Source organism: Castanea sativa, chromosome 6 (genome assembly GCF_040712315.1).
Source record: "Castanea sativa cultivar Marrone di Chiusa Pesio chromosome 6, ASM4071231v1".
In the NCBI taxonomy this organism is placed as follows: Eukaryota; Viridiplantae; Streptophyta; class Magnoliopsida; order Fagales; family Fagaceae; genus Castanea; species Castanea sativa.
The window spans coordinates 60,324,782-60,351,256 of record NC_134018.1 but is presented as its reverse complement, the minus strand read 5'-3'; the positions used below and the strand labels follow the sequence as shown (position 1 = coordinate 60,351,256).

Here is a 26,475-nt window from a genome sequence, read left to right as displayed (position 1 = left end):
TCTTTGTTTATGCAGATTAGCATCTATCATCTGCTGAGAACCCTTTATACTTGACTAATTTGCCCCACCAGGGAAAAAATGATGACATGAGAACCGTTATAGTGGCAAGTGATTACATGAGATATTGTTGGTAAACAACAATTCAGTGTTTTAAGACAGGAATGAAAAAGGATGAGAATTGTGCAAGAGTTGGGTGCCTTCTTTTTTTTTTTGAACGCCTGTAGTTTTTGAATGGTGTTAAACTTTTACAATAACAAGTTTGATTGGCCTGAGGTAGGTGCAAGCAATGTGCATCAGGAAAGTTGTAGATAAAGTCAGGATGGGAGGAAAAAATCTAATTTAAAGTTGTTCAATTGTATAGATTTTTGGAAAACTCAGTTTAAAAGCATAAGTGATTTAATTTCATATCATTACTTGTTATTAATTTTTTAATATTGTATATTGTTGTGTTTTATAACATTTTATTTAACAGTTCTTATATCATTCTTCTTGGTGTTGTGGATCCTTTTGGTTCATGGAATGTGGTGAACATACCTAAGATTTTCATGTGGTAATCTTAAATTACCATCTCTGGTTAAAACTTTCTGCGTGAGTCTTTTCTGGGCATTTGAAGGACGAGAATTGTGCAAAGAGTTGGGTGCCTTCTTCTTCTTCTTCTTTATTTATTTATTTTTAAAAGTTTTTTAATGCCTATAGTTTTTGAGTGGGGTTAAACTTTTACAATAAATAGTCTAATTGGCTTGAGGTAGGTGCAAGCAATGTGCATTAGGAAAGTTGTAGATAAAGTCAGGATGGGAGGGAAAAATCTAATTGAAAGTTGTTCAATTGTATAGATTTCTGGAAAACTAAGTTAAAAATACATAAGCAATTTAATTTCATATAATTTACTTTTTATCAATTTTATAATATTGTATTATGTGTTTTAATTTCATATCATTTACTTGTTATCAATTTTATAATATTGTATTATGCGTTTTAATTTCATATCATTTACTTGTTATCAATTTTATAATGTTGTATATTGTTGTGTTATATAACATTTGATTTAACAGTTCTTATATCATATTTCTTGGAGTTGCGGATCCATTCGATTCATGGAATTTGGATAATATACCTAAGATTTTCATGTGGTAATCTAAGATTACCATCTCTGGTTAAAACTTTTTGCTTAAGTCTTTTTCGGGCATTTGAAGCATGTGGGCAGCACATTAGCACATAACATGAGAAACTAATCACCACCACCAAAACAGGTGGTTTTCTTATTCCTAAACCCGTATGAATCTACTGAAAAACGCCAAAATTCCAATGTAGCCCACCCCAGTCAGCTTCTTCTTCAAGTTTCTGAGCAGATAGAGCAGTGCAGCATTGCTGTTGGTGTCATGTGTTGCTATTGACTGATGTACTCTGCCCTACTGCAACTATTTTCTCAGTGTCTTTGCATCTGATACCCTCTCTCTCTCTCTCTCTACTATTTTCTTTGACTTGTAGACTTGCTCAACAAGGACTGGAGACTGGAGTTCACCATCGCCATGTACAGCTACGTGGAAATAGTACAGCTTCTTCATCCTCTGAATCACTTCAACTATTGTTCTTTATCACTAGCAATATTTTGATGACCTTTTATCCAGTCACCTTTTTTTTTCACTGCATTAATTTTTTATTTTGAATGATTGGAAATATGAAGAAATGGAACTTCATTCTCATTTCATTTTCTTGATGAAATTGGAAATATGAACTTTTGTTCTTTGCGATGCTCTCGTTTAATTCATGAATTATGATGAGTGTTGACAACTATTAGTTTCTTGCTTTGTTTGGTTTCTATTTTGTTTATATTCTCAATTTGTCGCTCTAAGCAAAGAACTTTTTTTGGATTTTAAATAAGTGTTAACTCTTTAAGTGTTCTTGGAGATTTGTTGATAATTTGAACACCAATGGAGTATATAATTTCAATTGGAAATGAAAGATTTTCTAGTTCTTGTAGGCGTTCTGATTTGGTTGAACCTCTTCTTTAATGTTTTGGGGATGTGGTGGTGGTGGTCTAATTTCTTTGGTTCTCACTTTTATCAAAAGTTAAATATGGAAAACAAATATGGGGATTCCATCGGATAGCTATAGAGGGAGAGCTGGTCTCCTGGGTCTAGCCTGAGTGTAACTGTCACACATGTAAAATTGTAAGCACGCAAACATTGTTATGTAGTATGGCAAAGAGTGGAGGATTAATTCCCTGAGTGTCATTGGGGAAAATGTAACGTCAAAATTTTTAGCACATTTTAAGAGAATGAAGAAGAGCTTTTGGTTGGATGTCTCTATGTTAAAGCATTGCAGAGTTGAAAATTCAGGTGGTTAATGTTGTTTGTCTATTTTATACAAAGCTCAAAACGCTACTTTTTTCTTGTTCACTTTGTTCCACTTTACAAAGTACTCATTGAAGAGTTTATATGAGATAAGAGCTACATAAACAAGGTGTAGTGCTATCATGGTATCGAAGTGGCATCCTTCATTGTAGCCTAAACCTTGATACATACGTTGAGCTACATTACAAACCTCCACAAATCAAAGTTTCTCATTCGAAGATCTGCCACACGACTCAAGCCGGAGTTGATTCTAAGCCCTCACGAGTCCCCACACACCTCTAAGAAGTCTCTGCAAGTTAGTGCATCCACACACCTCTCTCTACACACCGATAGTCTCCTTCACACACCCCACATGTTCAGTGAGCGCAGCAAATCTGGTTTGACCATGTGTTTAAGTTAACGACATTTTGCCATATAAGCCATTCGCAACGTCATTAGTACAAATTAAAAGGAAAAAATGGACATGGTGTTACAAATTGGTCGTGTATAGATGACCAATCATTGGAAATAAAATGTGTATCTTCAAATGAGATGAAGAGGGCCTAATAGAAATACAATGAACGTAACTGCGATACTAAAAAGAATAATGAATTGCCATTGACTTGCAAGTCCTATACGTTTTATTCTTGCACTCATCCTCGTGTTATCTTCACGCTTCAATCTTTAAGTATTTGGTTCATCTTCAAGCCAACAATGGCTTGGTCCTGCCTCCTCATCATGAAGTCCTCCCTTAAACTTTATCGACCAGGCCTGATCTTTAACATCCTCATTTGATGTAGAGGTATAATTAATCATTTTTTCAGTCTTTTAGGTTGTGGTTCATCTTCAACCCAACCATGACTTGTCCCTGCCTCCTCATCATGAAGTCCTCTCTTAAACTTTATCGGCCAGGCTTGAGCTTTAACATCCTCACTTGATGTAGAGGCATAAGGAATCATTTTTCCATCACGAACCCCATCATATAATAGGCTGACCCCTATCTTCTTAACAATGAATCCAGCCCCAAAATCTATGATAACGTCAACTGTATCATCGTCCTCCAAATTGAACTCATCTTTAGAAACATTGCCCAGCCACAGGTGATCTTCGGGCGATATTACAACGTCAGCTATTATTTGCCTAGAGGTCTGACTAATATTCTTGGTATGATTGACAACTGAAATGCTAAGAAGATTTTGACATACCATATTGTCATTGCTTGCACATGGTGAATAAACAGTGCATACTACAAACCCTGCCACATTAAGACCAATAATAGGCACTTCAAAACACACTGAGGACCTTTCATTCTTATACATGAAGCAATTAGGAATATCATCACCGGGGAGGAATATGCTAAACATGTTACCAACTCCACTCATAATGCATTCCTGTTCCATGAGGAGCATGACTTATAAAAACTATACTTGATAAAAAAAGAAAAAAAGAAAGATATTCATTCAAAAAAATGAAGGGGGATTTTTTTTTTTGGGGGGGGGGGGGGGGGGGGGTATTGTGGGAGAGGAAACCTGTAGGATGCTTTGCTTGAAAGAACTTATCATATTGTTGCACCCTTCCATGTGAAGGATTCCAAAGCACTTCAACATTTTATCCAAACCTGGTATCTCACCTAATTTGTGGCAATTAGTAACGAACAAAGTTTTCATGCTTGAGATCTTCGATACATTTGGCATTCTTTCCAAAGCCATGCAGTTTCTTGCATGCAGACTATTCAAACTTGTAGGTAAATCTGGTATTGATTGAAGTTCTTTGCAATAATCCAAATATAGCTTACGAAGCCTTGAAAGACCACTGAAGATTGATGGTAGGGCATGGAATCTATTGCTTTGTAGATCTAAAGATTGAAGAGCACATAAACTCCCAAGACCTTTCGGAATTGTGTCATCTGATAGATCGCAGTCTCTTAAACATAATTCTTTTAGCAAGGACAAACCTTGTACTGAATCCAAGAATATATTGACAGACTTGGGAATTTTACTTGGTGATATCCAAGACCTAAAGTATGAAGACAATGACTTAGGTTGTGATCTTTTGCACCCACTTAGATTTAAATATTTGAGCTGCTTTAGTTGGTTTATGGTAGATGGAACTGTTCTTATGGCAGTGTTGTCTATCCGAAGAGTAGTCAAGCATTCCATCTCCCCCAAGTCGTCAGCCAAATTGTCAATTTTAGAACAATCAGAAAGAATGAGAGTTTCAAGAGATTTCAACATATAGAAACACCTTGGTAGACTTCTAAGGTTTTTGCAACCTTTCAAATTTACCAAAACAAGTTTATGAAGATCTCCAATAGATTGGTGAACCTCAACCAAACTGGTACAATCTTTGAGTATTAATTTTTTAAGATTGGGGAGTCTTGAAAAGTCAGGGGTCCGGGTTAGAACATGTGAATGACTTAGATTTAGGACTTCCAACTTATTGAGCAACTGGCAAAGAGAGAAAATAAGGAAAGCACAATATTAGCACGTAGAAGATAAACAATTATGGCTTGATGGTTAAGGTTAAATTATACCTTGGGATCTTTCCAAACTTCTCTGAGATTGCTATATCGTAAGTCAATTGCAACTATCTTTCTTGGATAAAAGTTTTTTGGTATAAACTTTAGAGGGAATCCATGCCAACGGAGCCACCGTAACTCTTTGAAAAGATATTCATAATCCCCATTGAGTTGTGCGTAATCAAGTTGGAGTAATCTCAGCCTCTGCATCTCAATAAAAGTTTTTGTATTGAAATTCACCTCACTTCTTTTTGTATTGAAATTCACCTCACTTCTTGGCAATTTTAAAGCGAGTCCTTCAACTTGTTTCATTCCCTGATTAAGACAAGAACTGTGTAAGCAAATTGGTTATATGGAAGTTGAGAGATTTAAAAAAAGAAAAAAAGAAAAACAGCCTTAGCAAAACCTGCATGTACCACCGAACCTCGTACTAAAGCAATAAAAATGTCCCATATTTCTAATCCCTTCGTCAACATTTGAACCAACCAATGTATTCTTAATTTCTTATTGGCATCTATTAGACACTTTCTTAATAGAATGATGTAAACCATACCAATTAGCTCAAAAACAATAGAACGATGTTAGAATAGTAAACAAGTCTCTATTGATTAGAAATGAAAGGGATTACACTCTTGTGGCATATCATTGGTATGAGGTCATGCATTTGTTTTCCTTGTTAACACATGTACATAAACAAAGTTTTGTTTTACTATTACTTGTTTCCCCAGAGGAAATTCTTACCTCATGCATTGTCAGTATTTCAATTACCTCCTCATGTAGCCATAATCTACTACGTTTACCAGGTACCTTGGGGCAATTTTCACGAACAATTTCTCTTCCCATGTCTCGAAGCAAATCATGCATCATAAGCTTGTTTCTCTCGTCAACTGTAAGAAGACACCGCTCAATAAGGACATTGATTCCAAGGTTGGCAAAAAAACCACAACCATCCAATATTTGCACAACATAGTTTTTGTCCATTCCGATAAAGAAACAAGATATATCAAGGAATGCATCCTTGTATGTATCATCGCTTAGTGCATCAAAGCTTATTCTAAGTTTTTTTTGAACTTGATCATTGGGAATCCTTTTTAATTTCTTCAATGCACAGTTCCATTCTTCCATGCTCTTTTCGAACAAAAGAGAACCCAAAACTTCAAGAGCCAGTGGCAATCCTCCTGAATAAGCAACTACACTTCTTGATACGTCCATATAATCTGCAGTCGGATATTCGTTTCTAAAGGCATGCCAACTAAAAAGCTTGAGAGATTCACTCTTATTCATTAGTTTAGCTCTATATACTCTATCCACTTGAAGATTCTTTAGCAACTGCTCATCTCTAGTTGTTATAATAATTCTACTTCCCAAACCAAACCAATCAAGACTTCCAGCTATGGCATATAGTTGCTCCAACTGGTCTACATCATCGACTATAACAAGTACCCTTTTACAACGAAGTCTTTCTTGTATCATAAAGATTCCGCTATCAACACTACTTACCTCTATCTTGCTTGTCCTCAAGGTTTTAGAAAGAAGTTGTTTTTGTAGATGAACCAGACCATGTTGCTTGGAAGTTTCCCTAACATTTCCAAGAAAGCTTCTACCCTCAAAATGAAGATAAAATTCGTTATAAATGGCTTTAGCAATGGTTGTTTTTCCCGTTCCGCCTGTTCCCAAAATTCCTACCATGCGAACATCATTAGCTCCAATGCATAATAATGAAGTCATATCTTTCATGCGAGCCTCTACTCCAACTGGGTAGAGTGCTACAAATAAGTATTTGTTGTCCAGTCTTGGTAAAATGTCATGAATGATATCTCGAATATATTCAGCTTCATGCCTGGAAATTATTTTGAGCAGTTAGGAATAATAGTGAGTAATTAGGATTAATAGTGATAATTAATTTATCCCCAACCTAGTACAAGTGCCTATTCCTAACGTTGTTGAGTTGCAGATTTTCTTCTCAAAAACAAAAAGAGTCGTTAGTGATTTACTGACAATTCCTAAGTGTAGAACATGTACGCATTGGTTTTTCCTCTCTCCTTAAAAGTTTAGAGAGAGTCAGAGAGAGATATTTAACATTGTAAGAGCTTCAAGCCTTACTATATGTTGTCTTGTCAAATGGTAGGGATCGGAATTTGAATTACAAAAAATTCTATTCACTAAACAGATTTTGGATAGTTTAATCTTATCATAATCTTTACAATTTCATAATCTTTATCAAATAACCAATTACAATAAGAATAGGCACTTATGCAAGGTCAGGGATAAATTAATTAGGAAAGAGAAAAGAAAGTATTGAAGGAAATAATATAAAGTTTGTGGCTAATTATAATATAAGGAAATAAAAACACGCATTTGGATTGAATCGTTTCTAAGTTAGGGAGTTCCTCTCAAAAAAAGAAAAGTAAAATAAAATAAAAAGCTAGGGAGTTGGGTTAATAATAATAATATTAGACATTTACCCATCCTTGACATGCCACCCGGAAATTTCAGCAGCTTCAGAGAGAGCTCCCCTCCACCTGAATACCTTGTGTTTATCCAACAAGTAGCGCTTTTCATGTTCCACAAGCGCTTGTTCATAACTACCTCTCTGAGTGCGCACATCAGATGGAGGAACATTATAGTATATAGGGAAAACTATCTGCTTCAGCCTTCTACGGCACTCCAAGATCTCCACGAGCTCATCCAAACACCAGCTGGAAGACGCGTAGTTTTTGGAAAAGATGACGAAGGATATTCTGGACCCTCGTATTGCTTGTAAAATCTCGCAAGAAAGATCTTCTCCTTTTCGGATCTCTTCGTCATCTCTGAAGGTGTGGATTCCAGCCTCTGTCAAAGCGTAGTAGAGGTGATCAGTGAAGTTCTTGCGAGTGTCTTTGCCTCTGAAACTCAGGAAGACATCGTACTCATAGTCGTCGGGGGGTTGGTTGGAAGAAGAAGAAGAAAATGAGGATGAAAAGAAGGGTTTGGAGAAGAACTTCATAGGTGAAATATAGAGAATGATATTCCGAATAAGCTCAGCTTTATGCCTGAAAATTATTTTGAGCAATTAGGAATAATAGTAAGTAATTAGGATTAATAGTGTCTATTCCTATATATTTTCTCAAATTAATTTTAAGAGAGATGCTACGTTCATAATATTTTTATAATATTTTTACAATAAATTACAGGTGGTTAGTTGTTATTAGTTCAAATTTGAACCTAACACGAAAATTATTTTTTTCTCAAATAATAACGACCAGTAACAACCTGTCACTTAAAATTTGTTATAAAAATATTATGAAAATATTGTGGACATATCATTGAATTGTGTTTTTCTATCCATTAGATTTTTGGGGGTGTTGCCCCCGCGCAGAACTGCACTATCCCTTCAATAATTAATTAACTTTACAAAATAACTATAAACAAATTATAAAAAAAATTCATTATAAAAATGAAGATAAATGGGACCAAAGAGTAATAATAATAATAATTATTATTATTATGTTTACCACCACCTATTTAAATTGACTTTTGTTTTGTATGTTCATAAGAACACGGAATTTGATTGAATCGTTACTAAGTTAGGGAGTTTCTCTCAAAAAAAAAAAAAAACAAAAAAGAAAAAAAAAAAAGGTAGGGAGTTGGGTTAATAATATTAGACATTACCCGTCTGCAGTGCTTTCCAGATTCAACCCGGAAATATTAGCAATTTCAGTGAGAGCTCTCCTCCAGCGGGATACCTTGTCTCCATTTAAAATGTAACGCTCTCCATGTTCCACAAACGCTTTTTCAAAAGTACCACTCTGGTTGCGCACATCGGAGGGACTAACATCATAGTATATAGCGACAGCCGTCCGATTTGACATTCTACGGCACTTGCTGATATGCACGAGCTCATCCAAAAACCGCGTGGAAGTCGCGTAGTTTTTGGACAAGACGATGAGCAATATTCTGGACCCTTCTATTGCTCGTAAAATCACGGAAGAAAGATCTTCTCCTTTTTGGATCTCTTCGTCGTCTCTGAAGGTGTGGAATCCAGCGTCTTTCAAAGCGCGGTAGAGGTGATCGAAGAAGTTTATGCGAGTGTCTTCGCCTCTGAAATTCACGAAGACATCGTACTTATAGTCGTGGTGGGAAGGTTCGGAAAGAGTTGTAACGAAGTCCATGGCAATTTGGCAATTGGGGAAGAATAGCTAAAACCTAGCAGTAGAGTAGCGTAGCACAGAGCCAAGGAGACTTTTTGAGTAGTGTAGCAGTAGAGTAGAGTAGCGTAGCAGTGGATGTACGTTGCGTTTTCAAAGCTGCTTTTTCACGTCTTTTTTTTTTGCCCTTTTTTCTTCTACTGCTGCATGCGTCAGGGACAATCGTACTGTTTATAAACAGTAACAGTAATTTATTGACTTTGTTGTCTTTTTTTTTTTTGTCACGGTCTGTGTACTCTCTATGACCCACAATTTTACTTTTCAATTAATTTTTTATTAAAAATAGGTTATATAATACTATTTATATATTTAAAAATTATTTTACTACAATGTTTTTAATTTTCAATAATAAGTTCTATCTAAACGAATCATTTATTTTATGGAGTGAAATCAACTATCCAGAGTTTAAACCCACTTTTACTAGGTCTAATAAATTTTAGCCGTTAATATTCTTCACCCGAGAAACTTTTTTTTTTTTTTTTGAGAATCAACCCGTGAAACTTTGTTCTATCATTTGATGGGTTCTCCATTTACGTGTTAATCTTATGATAGAGAAAAAAAAAATCATAAAATAAATGTTATTGATTGATATCTAATATCAGTTTTTTATTTATTTATAAATAAAATTATTAAAATATTATTTTGATAACTCAACTATACATAAGAATTTAATTTCATTTATAAGCTATTTGATTAATATCTAGTTCCCAATGTTAAACCGCTAGAATTTTTTCCTTTAGCCTTTGCTTTTCTTTTAGAAATAGTGATTTACATGAAATTAGTTTACTTCCTCCCTGGCTGACTCAACCCATAGTTATTCTTTCTGAAAAATTATAATATATCCTCTGACGATGGAATTATATAATGACATGCTTGATAGAGGTTTTACACTAGAGAAATATGGTTTTGTTGGATGACTAAATTGGCTCTGAGGACTTTTTTAATGTGACTGCTTCAGTTGGCTGAGATTCATCTGTTGCTACAGGTTTTTTTCTCTATAATTCAAAGATTCATCTGTGTTTTTGTAAGACATCTTGGAGTTTTTTTTTCTTGATAATTCAGTAGTTACAACAGTGAGGGGAGGGGGATTCGAACCCTCTTTCTCGTAATAATGGAGAGCAGGATATGCCATTGAACTACAAATCTTTTGGCAAGCATCATGAAGGTAATATTGCTATCCATGATCTCCATTCTGCCTACTTGTTTATATTTAATTTTTATTTGGTCTTCTGGATTTTTTTTTCTTGTGATATGTGTTGCCAATTCAGGATTTGCATATGACTTATATTTTTAAACCTTGGTCACATTGCTTGTTCAACTCAGTTATTACCAAACTATAAAAGCTTAAACGGCATCAGTTGAGATGTAAATTGTATAAAACGTATCTACTGTATTTGTTCTCTCTAAATGGAAGGCTATTTCTCAATCCTAAGACCTCTAATTGTACTATAAATTTGGTTATCAACTTTATTTAATTACCCTTTGTTCCTTGCAAGTTTTTATTTGTTTATTTGAGGACAAGCTAACAGAGAGAACCATTTATACTATAGTATACACAAAAGGTTAAATCGTTAGAGTCAACAATATGGGATCTTCCGTTGAATGTTGATAAAAAAAGTTTGCTTTTAAAATACAAAGAACAGAAACTAATTATCAATAACTTCTTTTTTGCTTAATAAATTTATGAAAATATGTTCTATAAGCTGAGATGCATGAGTTTTAGAATGTAAAGCATGCTCTTATAAATATTCTTCATGTAGTTGGCACTTCTATTTGTATAGATTTATTTATTTCCATTTCATTTATTTGTTGCAGATGGATGCTGCTACTGAAGGATGAGCTTGCAAGGAGGGTTGAGCTTTTTCCCAGATATATCTTTTAAACAGTGGCTTGATGGAGACGGTAGAAGTAACTCAACAACGGTATTTGCACCTGTATATTTTTCAAATTATAGGAAAAAGTTAAATTTCCTCAATTCCTGTGGAGTTTATGATGCATTCAATAAATTCCCTTCCATTTGACTCAAGTTTTGTGTGCAGTCCTCTAGTTATGATGTAGGAAGAGTCTCCTCAAGTTCTGTTTGAGCTAAATAATTGAAGGATGCTTTATGTCTTTTACTTAAAGGGAAGGGAAACAAAAACAAAAAAAGAGGAGAAAACCATTTGTTTCCTATCCCCTCTTCAATGTGGAAAGTGAAGCTTGCATGGCGTCATTTCAAATAAGAAGTATTTTGAAGGGAAACAGTGCTGTTAATATAGTGAATGTAGTCTGCTAATCCCTTTTGATGTTCCTGTTAATCAAGCTTCCATCTTGAAAATCCCTCTGCTTCATCATCTACACACTGAACTTTACTGTTCAGTTATGCATTAGAAGTGAAAACAGTTCTTCTTTGCTTATTCAGATTAGCATCTAGCATCTACCGAGAGCCCTTTCTACTTGACTATTTTGCTTCACCAGGAAAGAAAATGACGCATGAGAACCCTTTTAGTAGCTAGTGATGACATGAGATAGTGTTGCTAAACAACAATACAGCATTTTAATAAGGGAATGAAAAAAGGATGAGAATTGTGCGAGATTTGGGCACTATTTTTTTTTAAGCCTATAGTTTTTGAGTGGGGTAAACTTGTACAATAAGAAGCCTGATTGACCTTGTATAGGTGCAAGCAATGTGCATTAGGAAAGTTGTAGATAAAGACAGGATGGAAAAAAAAATATAGTAGAAAGTTGTGCAAATGTAGAGATTTCTGGAAAATTTGGGTTTAGAACGTATAAGTGATTTAATTTTATATCATTTACTTGTTATTAATTCTATAATATTGTATATTATCATGTTTTATAACATATCAATCTTCTTAGAGGTAGTGGGTGATGTGGTAATCTAATGGTTCCTAGGGGCCTTTTGGTTCATGAAATTTGGAGAATATTCCTAGGAATTTCATGTGGTAATCTTAGATTACCGTCTCAAGTTAAAAATTTTCGTGTGAATAATTTTTGGGCATTTGATGCATTTGAGGACCACATTAGCACATAACATGAGAAACTAATCACCCCCACCAGAACAGGTGGTTTCCTTATTCCCAAACCTGTAGGAATCTACTGAAAAACGTAAAAATTCATTGTAACCCACCACAGCCAGCTTCTTCTTCAAGTGTCTAATCATACAGAGCAGTGCAGCATTGCTGCTGGTGTCATGTGTTGCTATTGCCTGTGCTGCCACTATTTTCTCAGTTTCTCAGTCTTTGCATTTGATACTGTCTCTCTCTCTCTCTCAATGTTAGTTATGGCTTTTGTTCTGATGTTATGTCATTATGAATCTGCTATTTGCTTTGATTTCCAGACTTGCTCAACGAGGACTGAAGTTCACCATCACCATGGACTGCTAGATGGAAATGGTACAGCTTTTCCTTCCTCTGAATCACTTCAACTATTGTTCTTGATCACTAGCAATATTTTGTTGAGTTTTTGTCCAGTCACCTTTTTTTTTTCACTGCATTGATTGTTTATTTTGAATTCTTGGAAATATGAAGAAATGGAACTTCATTCTCATTTCATTTGTTCTTAAATTGTCTCTGATTGATGAAATTGGAAATATGAGCTTTTGTTCTTTGTGCTGCTCTTGTTTAATACACAAATAATGGTAAGGTGCAGATAACTATTAGTTTCTTGCTTTGTTTGGTTTCTATTCTTGTTTATATTCTCAATTTTTTGGTCTAGCCAAAAATGTTTTTTTTTTTTTTGGGTTTCAAATAAATGTTAACTCTTTAAGTGTTCTTGGAGATTTGTTAATAATTTTAGCTCCAATGGAATATATAATTCCGAGTGGAAATGTAAGTTTTTTGGTTCTTGTAGGCCTTCTGATTTGGTTGAACCTCTTGTTTATTTGAGAATTTTTTGATAGCTTTCTTAAAGTTTGTGACTTTTAACTTTTGAGGATTCAAGCAATCAAGATTTGGCAAAATGATGATGAGCATTAGTAAGTATGGAGCTCAATTGGTAACTTTATATAATTTCAACTTGGTTTCTGTATTTGAAGACTTGAATGTGAATTGAACTTAGGCAAAATGATCTGTGTGAAAAGATGTTCTGATGGTGGCTACTTGTAGATTTAATGAAGACTGATTAAACTTGGAGATTTGAATGGCTAGTTTCCATACTTGAGGACTTGAACGGCTAGCTTCTAATACTAGAAGAATTGAAGGAAAGAGTTGAGTTCAATTGATGGTGACCATGTTGTTGCATTTTTTTTCTTTTCTTCTTTTTTGACAATTGATATTTTTCGACTTTGTATGCAATAAACTTTGTTCATTCATTGAAGGGGATATCCCATTGAATGATGATTGAATCGTTGGGACTCAAAAAAATTATTTATTTATTGCAAATTGTGAGTTGGCATGCTAATAAACAAAATTTGGACGATGTCCTACAGGCTATGTTTTTCTGAGATAGCCTAAAGCAAATTGAAGGTGATCTCTACTGTGTTCAATTACAAATACTAACCCCTCATTCAAAGAAAAGAAAGATGAAAGAGTATCTTGAGCAAGTCAATATTCTTCCAAACAGTGAGTAAACAAATCGACTAAAAGAATTTAATAGATCAAATTCATATATTATGGCTTGTCACAATGCAAAAAGTGCATAGGTCCTTGTCTAATCGCCTTAGTTCAGGCAGTGGGAAGTGTTTCAATAACAGTAAACACGAAATGGTACACCAGTATTAACCGGTATCGAAATATATCGTTACAATGCTCAAACTGGTACAGCCTTCGGTACGAGATTGACTCTCTTGATACACGGTAGACCCATTTTTAACAATAATTCACAATTTTGAAGGATCGGTTTCATTGATGCGTGGAAACTAAAAAGTAAAACTTGGGCAGAATTTTAGTATAAAGTTTAATGTAATACTTTATACTAAAATATAGATAATCGTCTTTCGTTGGTACTTGGTGTCTTCTCCAATATGGCAATAGCTCATGGGCAATGACTTACACTGTAAACAAGCAAAAATTATTACGCAGTATGGCAAACAGTGGAGGGTTTCAGCACATAAGAGAATGAAGAAAAGTTTTTGGTTGGGTTTACTTCAAGTGGTTAATGTTGTTTGTTTATTTTATTTTATGACATACAAAGCTCAAAATACTATGTTTTCCTTGTTCACTTCGCTTCACTGTATAAAGTACTCGTTGAAGAGTTTATATGAGACGAGCGACGTAAACAAGGTGGAGCAATATCATAGAATCAGAGCCACATCTTTAGTCTCTCTTTCTCCACCGTTGTGCAATCGTGAATACACTTACTGTCCACATTGCTCCATCTCACAAATCTTCATCTTCTGTAAAATCAATTCCACGAATTAGTTCCTTCTTCAAAGATAGGCCTTACGACTTGGTTGCATGCTAACTTCTCTGCTTCTACATAAAGAATCAAAGTTTTCTTAACCATGGCCTAGCCCAATGATGTCACCAATCCCATCACTATTAGTCGGGATGGGTCCAATTACCATTCTTGGGGCCCAATGTAGTTATTTTCCTCAAATGTAAAAAATTGTGGTGTAATGTCACTGATACAATCTCCTAGACAAATGAAAAGACAAATGAAGATTGGAACAACATTCATGCTCCTTCCATCAACAATCTCTTACCAAGGCTTGAGATAGACAATGCAGCTCGGGACTTCCTTGCCATGTTGCCTTGGAATTTCATATCGAGACCAAAATTTGTTAGATGCACCAAGAATCAAGTCAATCCATTTTAAATTTTTATGCATACACCTCTACTTTGTGGGAACAAATGTAGATCCACCATTGAAAGATGCTGATGACATTGCACTCTTTGCCTAATAACACGATCGTCTTAAGTTCTGTCCTGCACTTATGCTGCCTTTTCTGTTCCTTCAAGGTTCAAGTAGCAATTCCAAATTCATTGATTCTGCTTGATGCAACCTTATGACCTTTGATGCCTCACTATTTTCCCACAAAACATTCTTGAACTTCTAGTCTTATATTGTTGATGGTTTCATTTGCTTGTTAGTCACATAGGGTCTATTGCTTCCTCTAGCTTGTCTATTCTTGATACTGATTCACCAGGTTCTGTTCATTGCTAATTATCACTAATTCGTTGCTCTTTCCACTCCCCATAAGCATCACACTTATGATGAGACTAGTATTTGAGTCCATTAACCCTCTTTGGTAGCAAGCTATGTCTGATGAATTTGACGCTTTGCATAATATTACACTTGGGACATGTTGTTCCTCTCTTTTCTTTCTCTCTGTCTCTTTGTTTTTAACAATTACAGTAGAGATTAAAAGAAAAAAAAAATTCAAATTTTTACCATGAAAGCTAAAAGAAGTTTATATAAGGTAAATTTTGAACCCTAAATCATGCATCAAAATTCAATTTCATACCCGAACTATCAACTAAAATTTAAACCCATAGATTTTTGAAAATGGTTCAATGTTACCCTTGCCCGTCCTCTCCTTTTGGAAATGAAGTGATGCCTATAAGATTAGCTTACAGACGTGAGTCAATCTAGTTAACTTTGATTCCTACTAACAAAACAAAGTAGTTTGAAGGAAACAACTTGTATAACTGTGGCTATTTTTTTATGATAAGTAAACAGACAATGAAATATTTTCAAAAAAATTAAGGACTATAGTGACACAATTGATTGTTTATGAACACAATTTAACCTTAAACTGTAGATCAAAGGATAAAAATAGTAATTTGGCCTAAACAGAACGAATGAAGAATTAAATTTTTCTCATTCAAAACTAATTTTTTTATTAGAACGGTAGAAGATGGGACAACTCCTCTCCGATTTGTTTTATCAAAAAAGTAAAAGAAAGTTTGCAAATTTGCATATTACTGGAAAAGTTATCTTTTAATAGTAAAAATAAGGTAAGTGAAGGTGAATGACAAGATGGTAAGTAACTCTTGTTTTGATAGCAATTAAGCAACACAACCAAAAAAATTTCTTCTTTTTAAAAAAAAAAACAACCAAAAAGATTTCAACACATATAAACAGACTAATTAATGATGGGAAGACTCTAATGCAAAACTACATGATTCTAATGCAAAACCAAAGACAAAGAGGCCTCCAAAAATGCCTAATTCTTATGGAAGCCCCACTTCAATGCTTGAAGTTCCTCCCACAAAATGAAATGAAGTCGTTTTGAACATTTTATAACTATGTGAAATATGAGACATTTTGTAGTTTTATACATCAAGAACCAGCTGCTTACTCAAAAGCATAATTCTTGATTAAGTTACTAAGGCCTTAAGGATACTTATCTGTAAAGAAACTCCTGACTTATTTTGCATTTCACCCTCAAGTAAAGTCCATTCAGTCCTTAAACTAACCTTTCAAAAAGAATTTAAGCAACCATAAGTCCAATGTTTGGTGACTTGCTGTTCATCCCGCCGCAAAACCTTAATCAAGATTATAGACTCATTGAAGTGAATCTAAGCAATTTGATATAATTCTTCCTATTTTATGCTTCTAGTTTGTTATCTAGACCCATAAAACTTCATCACTAGCTCTACTACCAACTGTCAAAGCTCCTCCTAATTGATTCAAGTCATTTCCGTTAATGCTAAAGCTGTCCTATGCGCAATATTGTAAATAAGATCCTATAAGATCCAATGCCCTTGTAAAAGGGCTATCTATGATTCACCAATCTGGCATCAAAGTTGTGCCCACATCAAGTCTTGGCTAAAATGTCCTAGAAGTTTTATTTTCGAAGCAACTACTATATAAAAGTACAAACTGGTTTGGAATTTAGGAGTCTATTTCAACCAAATAGATGCTTCACAAAATTTTCCCATCCATTATCACTAAACAGATATAACATGAATATGACAAAACTTAACTACTAGCCAAATATTTTGCTGCAAACCCAACAAAAAAACAGAGGATTTTTTAACAAAACAAACAGCAATAAGAATATTTTCAATTACTAAACGGAAAAAAAATATGAGAACCCATTTGAAATATTTAAATGTAAATAAAATTTCAAGGAGCACAGAAGCACAATTCACAAAATTAGTAGAATAAAAGAAAATAAAATAAAAAAGGGATCCAAATTCGAAAGAGAGATGGAACCTTCAGAGCTGTGAGAACGTCATCACTAGGCCCAGAGAAGAAGAGCGAGGGTTTGAGAGAGAGAGAGAGAGAGAGAGAGAGAGAGGAAAAGATGAGGAAGAAGAAGGAGAAAATACGAGCAGCAAGTGTGATTCGAAATCAGAATTCAGATTGAAAACTATAATAATGGATATAAAATCATGATATGATATCCCCTCAGGTTCAGGTAGGTTTTCGTATCCACATGTCACTGCCGCTTCTAGTATTTTCACTTCTCTCCATCATTACTACTTTTCTCTCCCTTCCCTTCCCGACCCCTCCACTCTTCTTCCCCTACCGAGTCACGGAAAATTTATCAACTTATATCCCTAGGGTTTTCGCCTTTTATTTCTTTTTAATTATTATTTCTAAATATCAACGGTACATGAAGAAAGAAGGTATCTCGACATTTTGTTAGCCGGGGCAAACAGGCAGGTCGGGTAACTTGAGCGTAGGTCCGGGTCGGGTCAAACCGTATTATCAAACTAGGTTTTATTTTTTTTTTTTTTTTACAAAAACAAATCAATGGCAATCTTTTTAGAGAGAATAAATAAAATTAATCAAGGATATTAATTGCACCTAATGCCACTTGTTAATATCATTCTAATTCTGACAATTTTGAGCATGACTATAATTCTTTAAATTACAACAATAAGTGGCCATAACTTTGGTGGCATTCTCAAGCAACAACAATGTATTTGTTGGACTCCTGTTATCTTGTATAATAATAAGTCATATTTGAACTAATAAAAAGTTTTTTTTTTTTTGGTAAGAAAATCTAAATTGGTTATAAATGAATTGAAAGTATTTTCAAATGATATTTAAATAGAATAGTTGGAAGTAGTTTTTAAATGCATTTAAAATAGTTTTTAAAAAATTGAGAAGAAAATAGTTTTAAAATTGGTTAAAAGTATTACATGAATATATTTGCTTATAGGGTGGGGGCAAGAGTCTGGGTTCAAGTCTTCAATTGAAAACTTCACAAACATATGTACTTAGATTAGACTAAAATAGAATTTCTATATTGTATAAAAATAAAAAGTATAAAAATGAAGTTTAGATTCATTCATTTTCATGCAAAGACACTTAACACTGCATTAAAAACGAAGAAAAATACTAGGACCACAACTTTTGCCACAACTTATCACATGGCAAGTTATGAGTGGTAGAGAAAAAATGTTGAGTTCATCATGTAGGTTCACACCTCTATCATTTACAACTCGCCACATGGTAAGTCGTGACAAAAATTGTGCAATAAATTGTGGTTCTAGCATTGCTCAAAGATGAAATGACACTTGTATAAAATTAAAACCAATTTAAAATCTAAAGACACTTGATATCAAATTAGAATGCAATTAGGACACTTGGAAGCTATATTGGAATGTAATTAGTAGAATCTAATTTGGATTTTTGAATGAATTCTCTTTATTATATTACTATATGTAACATGAGGTAATCCCACATTGGAAATGGCGAAATTGACTTAAAAAGACAAAGTTGCAAGTATCTGATTTTCAAAAGTTTGCTGGATTGATTCTCCAATTTGATGACTACTCGAGCAATTATCAACCAAAATTCTATTAAACTTTTTTGTTTGAGGAAGTTTAAGATTTGCTCAAGTTTCAAGTCTGGTGAAGTGTAAGCAAGGTCAATAATAGTTTTTGTTTTCTGCAAAATTATGCAAACAACTGTGCCTAACTTGAATTTGATTGTCATTACTATCTAATAACTGTTTTAAACCCTATTTTGAAAGTAATGGCTCTTCAATTGTTCCTCTTCATTTTCTATACATGCATGTTTGTCCATATTCAGAATTCTAATTAACAAAAAACACAAGAAAATCTTGAGAATTCTCTCTATTTATAGAATTCGTCGGCTTTATTGTGCCTTAGAGGTGATTTACCAGTAAGGCAGTAACCAATTAATAAACTCTCTTCGAATGAGAGCAAATATCATCTTTAAAACGGCAACATAGCCAGACAAATGCTACAAGACCCTTAATAGTAAATAGCTAACTTCATAATGCTTAAATTCAAAGGGGCAAACAAAATTAAGAACGATTCTGAACCAAAGAGCCATTGATGCAGAGGATTTCCATTACTTATGTACATTACAAGCAGCTCCCATGCTGCTGAAAAGTCTATAACCACAAAAATAAGATTTCCAGAACCAGCACAATGAATCAATCACCGGACACAAAACCATTACCCTTGTTCAGTTCAACAATGTAAACTTCAATTCAGGTTTTAGAAGTCACTACTGATTGGCAGTATATTGGCTGCAAACCAAATTCACAACACAATGGAGAAACGCCACCACCATCTTTCATCAGAATGAAACTACTGACTTAGGATGGGTTGAAGATTGCAACTGAGAAAGAGCCGTATCACTTTCCTCATTCTCATCAAAAGCTATTGGTTTTCCGTAGACAGGCTTCCTGTAAATCGTACAATTATATAATCAGACTGTCTATGAAGCAAATTTAAGATGTTAAAAAAAATGTTTTAAAAACTTCTTAACTTTTTAAACAGGAAACCAGAAAAGGAAGCTGATGAAAGCTTTGGTAACTGTTAAGCTCTCAGCTCTTAACAAAAACATAATCCGCTTTAAATGTTCTGGAGTCTTTCTTTCTTTCTTTTTTTGGCATTCACAGATGCATCCCGTATTTATTTTACATTATATACAAATGATTATTGAATATCCTTATTGTTAGTGGTGAAATTAACTTATGACTTGCTACTACTTTGAAATTGACATGCATGTATAGAAAATGTAATAAGTAAAGATTTTTAATAACATCAGCTAACAAGAAAACGTAAATTCTTTAAGTTAAGCTGAACTTCTGGCATAACAGTGGTATGTACATTCTTTAAGTACAAGGCCAACAAAATAAACATCAGTGTTATCATACAAAACCTACATTTAAGAACGGGAGACTTTACAATGACTTATGCATAGAATATGGAGTTAATATAATGCAAAAATAGGAATTGGTATGCCCTCCCCATACATATCATCACAATTTACCATGGTAATCAAAAGCAAGCCAAACGCTCACCCAGCAGCCGCACCAAGGCTATAAGGTGAGGCATCTTTAGAGCACTGAGGCAAGCAAGGCAAATGCCTTAAAAAATGTTTAGGGCGGTAAGGCATAAGTTTAACCACAACAAAACAAAGTATGTAAGTAACAGAATAATAAGGCTTTTTATTTGATCAAAAAAATTAAACAGCTTTTAAGACCATAACAAACCACACATTGGTATTTTTTCTTCTTTCATTATTCTATTCTCTCTCTCTCTCTCTCTCTTTGATTTACAATTGGTAGAAGCTTGTTGCAGAACCTATTGTTGGATTATTAATTTATAGAAGGTTGTTGTAAAACATACAGTTAGATTAATTAATTATTGAAGTTTTTGTAAAACCTACGGTCATATTACTTAATAGAGCCTAAGTTGTGCCCTACTTTCAAATTAATTAATAGACCTAAGTACTTCATGCAAGATGCAACACATGTTAGAGACTTGATTGTAATATTTCTATACATTAGATAAATAAGTGTATTGAAATAAGTATATTCTATACATAGATAAATATGATTTAAGTACTACATATATATTAACAATATTTAGAATTTGGCAGCTCACATCAATAGAGTTAATGCTATTGTGACACCTTACACCCCAGATGATACAAGGCCTATGCAACTTAAGGTCACCTTTTGCCTATGACTACGTTGCAATTTACGTTCAAAAGCTACCAGCAGTATACTTTAAATTACAGTCACACAGTACACATCAAAGAAGGAAGCTAGCATATCTTTGAGTGATAACACTCTCTTCAGACAAAGCCTTTTCTAACCTCTCCTCAAATGGCGTAGCGTGCCAACTCACTTTCTGATACTGCAAAAACAACCAGCATTCCTTAAATGAAGCTTTTCATTTCAAAGGCCTCAAGCTGAAAGTAAAGAAGCCACAAGACATACCTCCTTGTATTTATTGGTCGAATTTGGGATCCCATTCCCATCCCACCACTTTGGCGAAATATGAGATTGTTCATTATCATTCCAGAGAGCTGAAACAAGACCAATAATTGGCCTGTCCCCTGGAGTTCTACCAAAATGAGGTTTTCTAGTAGCAGGGTCAAAAATTTTACTATTCTCATCCTGAATGGATGGCAGTGGCTTCAACCAAGCAGACAGGCTTGCTTCCACCTTCAACTCTTTCCCAGACAAAGTTTCTTTTACCCCCGCTTCTGGCCTAGGGGTTGTAGTTTCGGGCAACTCAAGAGATTCTCTCAGCTCACCTGAAAGTTGATGATAGTTAGGATCTTCTTCCCTCAATAACTTCCACTGAGAGTCACTCTCAACTGGGTTCATAACTGAATACACATACTGGGACCTGATTCGGGTCTTCCCATATGGTAAATTGTCAAAGTTTGCGGGAAAAACGGTTCCAGGTGTTTGCATCTCTTCAGACAACTTAACTGGGGTTGGATAAGGTGAAGGCTTTGACGCACTCTGATTACCTGGTGATTCGGATTTCTTTTGATTTTGGTTAACATTTTCAGATGATGAGGAAGATGCATCAAAATCACATTGAAAACGCACAGACTTGCTCCTGCACTGAATTTCTGTGGCTGAAATCCAAGGTGAAGCTGATGCTGCAATGTTTTCAGTCTGATTAGCATGAACCCTGACAGCTGTATTAACACTTCCTGTTCCACTGCCTCAAGTTGAGCTGAAAGAGAACCTTCCAGTGCTATGTATGTTGGATATACAGCTAGAAGAGAGAGATGGCATTGAACAAATGTCAGGAAGCTATTAATCTTGTCAGGTTAATCTAAGTATTACCAAATAATTGGTGTCCACATTTCATAAATATAAACAATTAATACTACCAAAAAACAGATAGATTGGCTTTGAAATATGGAAAATTCCCTTCCCATGACAGGTGTACTCAATAATTAATTAAAAGTATATCAGTTGCTTCACAAACATTAATCATTATAGAGAGAAGTACAACCTGCTAGGCGTCTGCTCTTGCAAACCTAATCCCTTTCCCCACTCTTCACTAAGTTTAATGGGAGTACTGGCCTGCTCAGGTTGGTTGTCTAACTGAAGTTTCTTGATGGATGTGTTGGGAAGCCATGAATGGAATTTTGGAGGCTCTGAATCTCCATCATATGAAGGTGAAAATTTCGACTTTGCAGATGCTTTCCGAATTTCTGCAGGGGTCTCTGCTAAGGTACCACAAGCTTTAAGAAACCTGGCCTGCACAATATATTTCATACAATCAAAAAGATACTTGTCAACAGTCAACAACAACCTTGACTAAAGAATGTAATCCATTAGTGTAACCAAAGCCCTATTTGAAAAGAATGAGGATGATTCTAATATTTTGAGGATAACTCATGTAGTAGACAGATGAAATAGCCAATAGGTTTTCAATCACACATTCAAATCTGCTGAGATTACAAATAGGGAAGGAGGATAGTTCTAGAATCCAGCACCCTAAAAAGCGCCTACAAAGACAAAAAAATAATAATAATCTAATCAAAAAGAATATGGCAGGCCTTACAAACCATCTGTAAAACCAAAATGAAGCAAGAATTAACTGCAGAATACAAACACCAGAAAATCGGTTCTGATTAAAGCTTTTATGCCACTTGTAAAATCAATATCAACGTGCCTCATAATTTCCATTTGCAATAGCATTCATATATGAACTACTTTCTCTATGCATGAAACCTCAACGTGACTCATAAAGCTTCAGTCCCAAAATTTTGAGGACAGTGCTATGAAACCTCCTAAGAGTTGGAGACTAATACAGGTCACCGTATGTATTTTTTGTCATTCTATTCTATCCAAAATCATACTTTCTATCACCTCTTTAATTAACATATCCTTGTTCACAGCATCTACCAATTTTGTTTTGGGTTCCTCTGCCTTTTTTTTTCTTTTTTTTTTTTTCATTTTCTCAACTTGAACTCATATCAAGCAGTCCCCCTCATCTTTTAATCAATAGGAGCTATCCTATCATTAAACGAAATTTCTTCATTTCATATCAAATCTTTCTTGTATTTTTACTTATCCATTTAGCATTCCCATTTCAAAATTTTCAACTTATGCCTATATGCATAACAAAAAAACAAAAAAAAAAACGCATGCAACCCAAAAACATTAGTCCATTAAGGATGAAGAAATAAAAGCCTGATAAGCAATCTATAATGAATATCCAGTGTTTCGCATCATAAATTAGTCATTACTAGAAAAGTAAATTCTTTGGTTCACTTAATTTGCTGCGCTTCAAAACAAAATTAGACTACCAACTCTTCCAAAAGTTGAAAAGTAACATAGCAAAAACGCATGTATAAGTATGTGTTATGCAGAGGCATAATTCTTTGCTTCTACGCATAGCTTCAACTATGCTTATTCAAGGTTTAACACAATAAAAATGATTAAAAACTTAAAATTGAACACAATTATACACACCTTCATGTAAACTATTGTTAAAACTTTAAAGAGAAAATGTAATCTGAATTAGCATAATTGTAATAAACAAAATTTTAGGACCTTTCATGTAATGTCCAAGTTCAGTATACCTCATCCTTGAGTGCCTTGTGACTTTCTGGAGATCCGAAACCATGAGCTTCCCTATCAGCGTGCGGAGAATCCTCTTTCTCTATTGAACCAATTTCAAAAGACATTAACAAATTCACAGCTTTAGATATTAATAAAAAGATCGATGTACTTAAACAATTAGAACCAATATAATCAAAAACTCAACAGGAAAATTTTATACCTTCAGATAGAAAAAGTGACGCCAAACGATTTTGAGATATCACAGTTTCCTGATCATAACACACAGAAAAGTGAGCAAGAAATCTCGTAATTCACTTATTCTCTGCTTGGACACTGAGAAAATGTATTCTGAAATTAAATTAAGCTTTTTTGTTACCAATAAACTGAAACAACATAGACAGAAAACAGACAAATATCATTTGTCTTCTTTTCTTTGATTTATCTCAGCAGCCAAACAGAAGGTAAGTTCAAATAATAACTTGTTTTTGTTAAATGTAACTCACGAAACCAATGTTCCGCTTTGATTATTTAGAAAATGAACCAAAAACATGAAATCTTGAATCGCAGTCAACTGAACCCTAATTCGAAAAGGAAAAAAAAAAAAAAAAAAAAAAACTAGAAGGCTCAAGACATAATCATGTTTTCTCTTCCCTCAATTTTCTCTCACGGAGGATTAAAAAAATGCTTAAATGTTCTAAAAAGACGAAAGAAAATCCCTGTTTGGCTGCTTAGAAAGAAAGAAAGAAAGCTCATGAAAATCAAAATCCACCTTCAAAAACATTACGAACCAGCACCTACGACAGACCTACAACTACTCAATTTTCTCTCACGGAGGATAAAAAAATGCTTAAATTTTCTAAAAAGACGAAAGAAAATCCCTGTTTGGCTGCTTAGAAAGAAAGCTCATGAAACTCAAAAGAAAATCAATATCCACCTTCAAAAAACGCTACGAACCAGCACATACAGACCTACAACTACATCAAGAAAGAAAGAAAGAAAGAAAGCGAGAGAGAGAGAGACACACATTTTCTTTTCATTTTTATTCTGTTAATTTTCTCGGGAACCAAACAGAGAGAGAGAGAGAGAGAGAGAGAGAGAGAGAAATGACCGTAGGCTTGGTGGGATCGGAGGAGACGAGGTGAGGGCGATGGCGGTGATGGCGATCGTCTTTGACACGAAAGCAAGCGAAGAAGCAACCCATAGCTCTGGAAACCGATCTGTCAAGAAACCCCACCACTGATCTACACACTAATCCCAACTCCAACTCACGCTTCCACCACAACCAGCATACCATCGATTTTTTTGATAATTACTCTCTACTAGTCCCCCCGCCTCTTATCCTCTCCACCTTTTTTTTTCTTTTTTTCTTTTCGCCTTATATACTCCTTGATTTTTTTAATACTCATAAGCGAATGAGAGCAAAGAATTTTAGTGTGTGAGAGAGAGAGAGAGTTGTTGGGTCGTTTTTGAAATTTGAACTGAGAAAGCGAGGGAAAGTTACGGGCCCAGCAATGAATGTGAATTTTGCTGTTTTTTTTAATTAATTTGAGAAGAAATGATTAGAGAGAGCGACTTGTGCTGTTTTGGTCGTGGGCTGCAGTGGGTGTGTGTGGTGCCATGTCTTGTTACTATTACCTTATTGCCCGGTTTTATTTTTAATTTCTTGACAAATTAACGTTTCTTTGTTTTTCTTTCTTTTAATTTGACTTTCCTCTTTGCTGCCTTTTTTGTTTACTACTTTTTATGTCATTTTCCTCTTTTTGATCTTTTAGGTGGATTCTATAGCCATTCAGCAAAAAAAGGTGGATTCTATGGCCAAATCTTCGTGGGAAAGTATAATAATGCATTAGGGCAATTGGCTTTTTTTTAACTCGTCATCTCTAGCCGGTTAAAGTTAGTTCAATTAGTATAATATTTCGTTATCAAATAATGAATTTTTATTTATATAAAAAATCAATCAGCATATTAGTTTGATAATTAACAATAATGATTATAGAGTGAATGTCATTATTTAAATTCTATAATGTATCTAATAAAAAAAAATCTTGTCACCCCTTATTCTTTCCCAAATATATATATATATATATATATATATATATATATATATATATATAATTGAAGTAAAATAAGCAAATGATTACTATGGCCCAAAAATGAAATAAAATGTATATGGCAAGTTTGCTTTCTATTATATAAGGTTTTTGAATTGACAGATATCCGTAAAACTTCTATAAACTCAAAAGTTGATTTAACAATTAAAATATTTTAAACACCAAATGATAGTTGAGTTTGCTTCTCATTGTCCTCCTTTTGGTCTTTTAGGTGGATTTTGTAGGCAGGGTAATTTCTCTACCCATCTTTTGGTCCAATGAGCAACTCTTATAAGCTGGACTGAGCCAGTTCTCATCTCAAATCTGTCTTCTTTGATTTTACGGCCTTTGAATAGAGATAGAATTTGGCCCAATTCTTTTGCCTCTCCCCTCCTTTGGGTCAAGCAATAAAGTACTTATTCAGCAAAAAAAAAAATTAAAAAGTGGATTCTATAGCCAAATCTTCGTGGAAAAGTATAATAATGCATAGGGTGATTGGCATCTCTTGTTTTTGTATTTATGTAGGCATATTAATTCGTCACCTCTTGCCGGTTACAAGTAGTTAATTGGTAAAATATTTTGTTATTAAATAAGAAATCTTTATTTATATAAAAAAATCAATCAACGTCTTAGTCTAATAATTAACAAT

At 34.3% G+C, this 26,475-nt stretch overlaps 1 protein-coding gene, 1 long non-coding RNA gene and 1 pseudogene across 3 annotated transcripts; 1 reads left to right on the top strand and 2 right to left on the bottom strand.

Moving 5' to 3' along the window:
• Positions 1-2,307: 2,307 nt before the first annotated feature.
• LOC142640342 (TMV resistance protein N) lies at positions 2,308-9,002 on the bottom strand. The gene is made up of 7 exons (XM_075814400.1): positions 8,503-9,002; positions 7,317-7,883; positions 5,593-6,691; positions 4,867-5,166; positions 3,863-4,780; positions 3,273-3,724; positions 2,308-3,129 (listed from the first exon to the last, which is right to left on the bottom strand). Exons 1-7 carry the CDS (start codon positions 9,000-9,002, stop codon positions 3,018-3,020), a joined length of 3,948 nt encoding a protein of 1,315 aa, XP_075670515.1. The 3' UTR covers positions 2,308-3,017.
• On the top strand, positions 8,620-13,495 carry LOC142640343 (uncharacterized). Of its 2 annotated transcripts, none has more exons than XR_012845184.1 (5): positions 8,620-9,091; positions 9,591-10,203; positions 10,854-10,960; positions 12,376-12,430; positions 13,142-13,495. It is a non-coding gene; the product is annotated as an uncharacterized LOC142640343 (long non-coding RNA). The 2 variants fall into 2 exon arrangements; XR_012845185.1 differs by having other exon boundaries at positions 10,854-10,972.
• Positions 13,496-20,919: 7,424 nt separating this feature from the next.
• On the bottom strand, positions 20,920-25,164 carry LOC142638579 (protein JASON-like; annotated as a pseudogene).
• Positions 25,165-26,475: the final 1,311 nt, after the last annotated feature.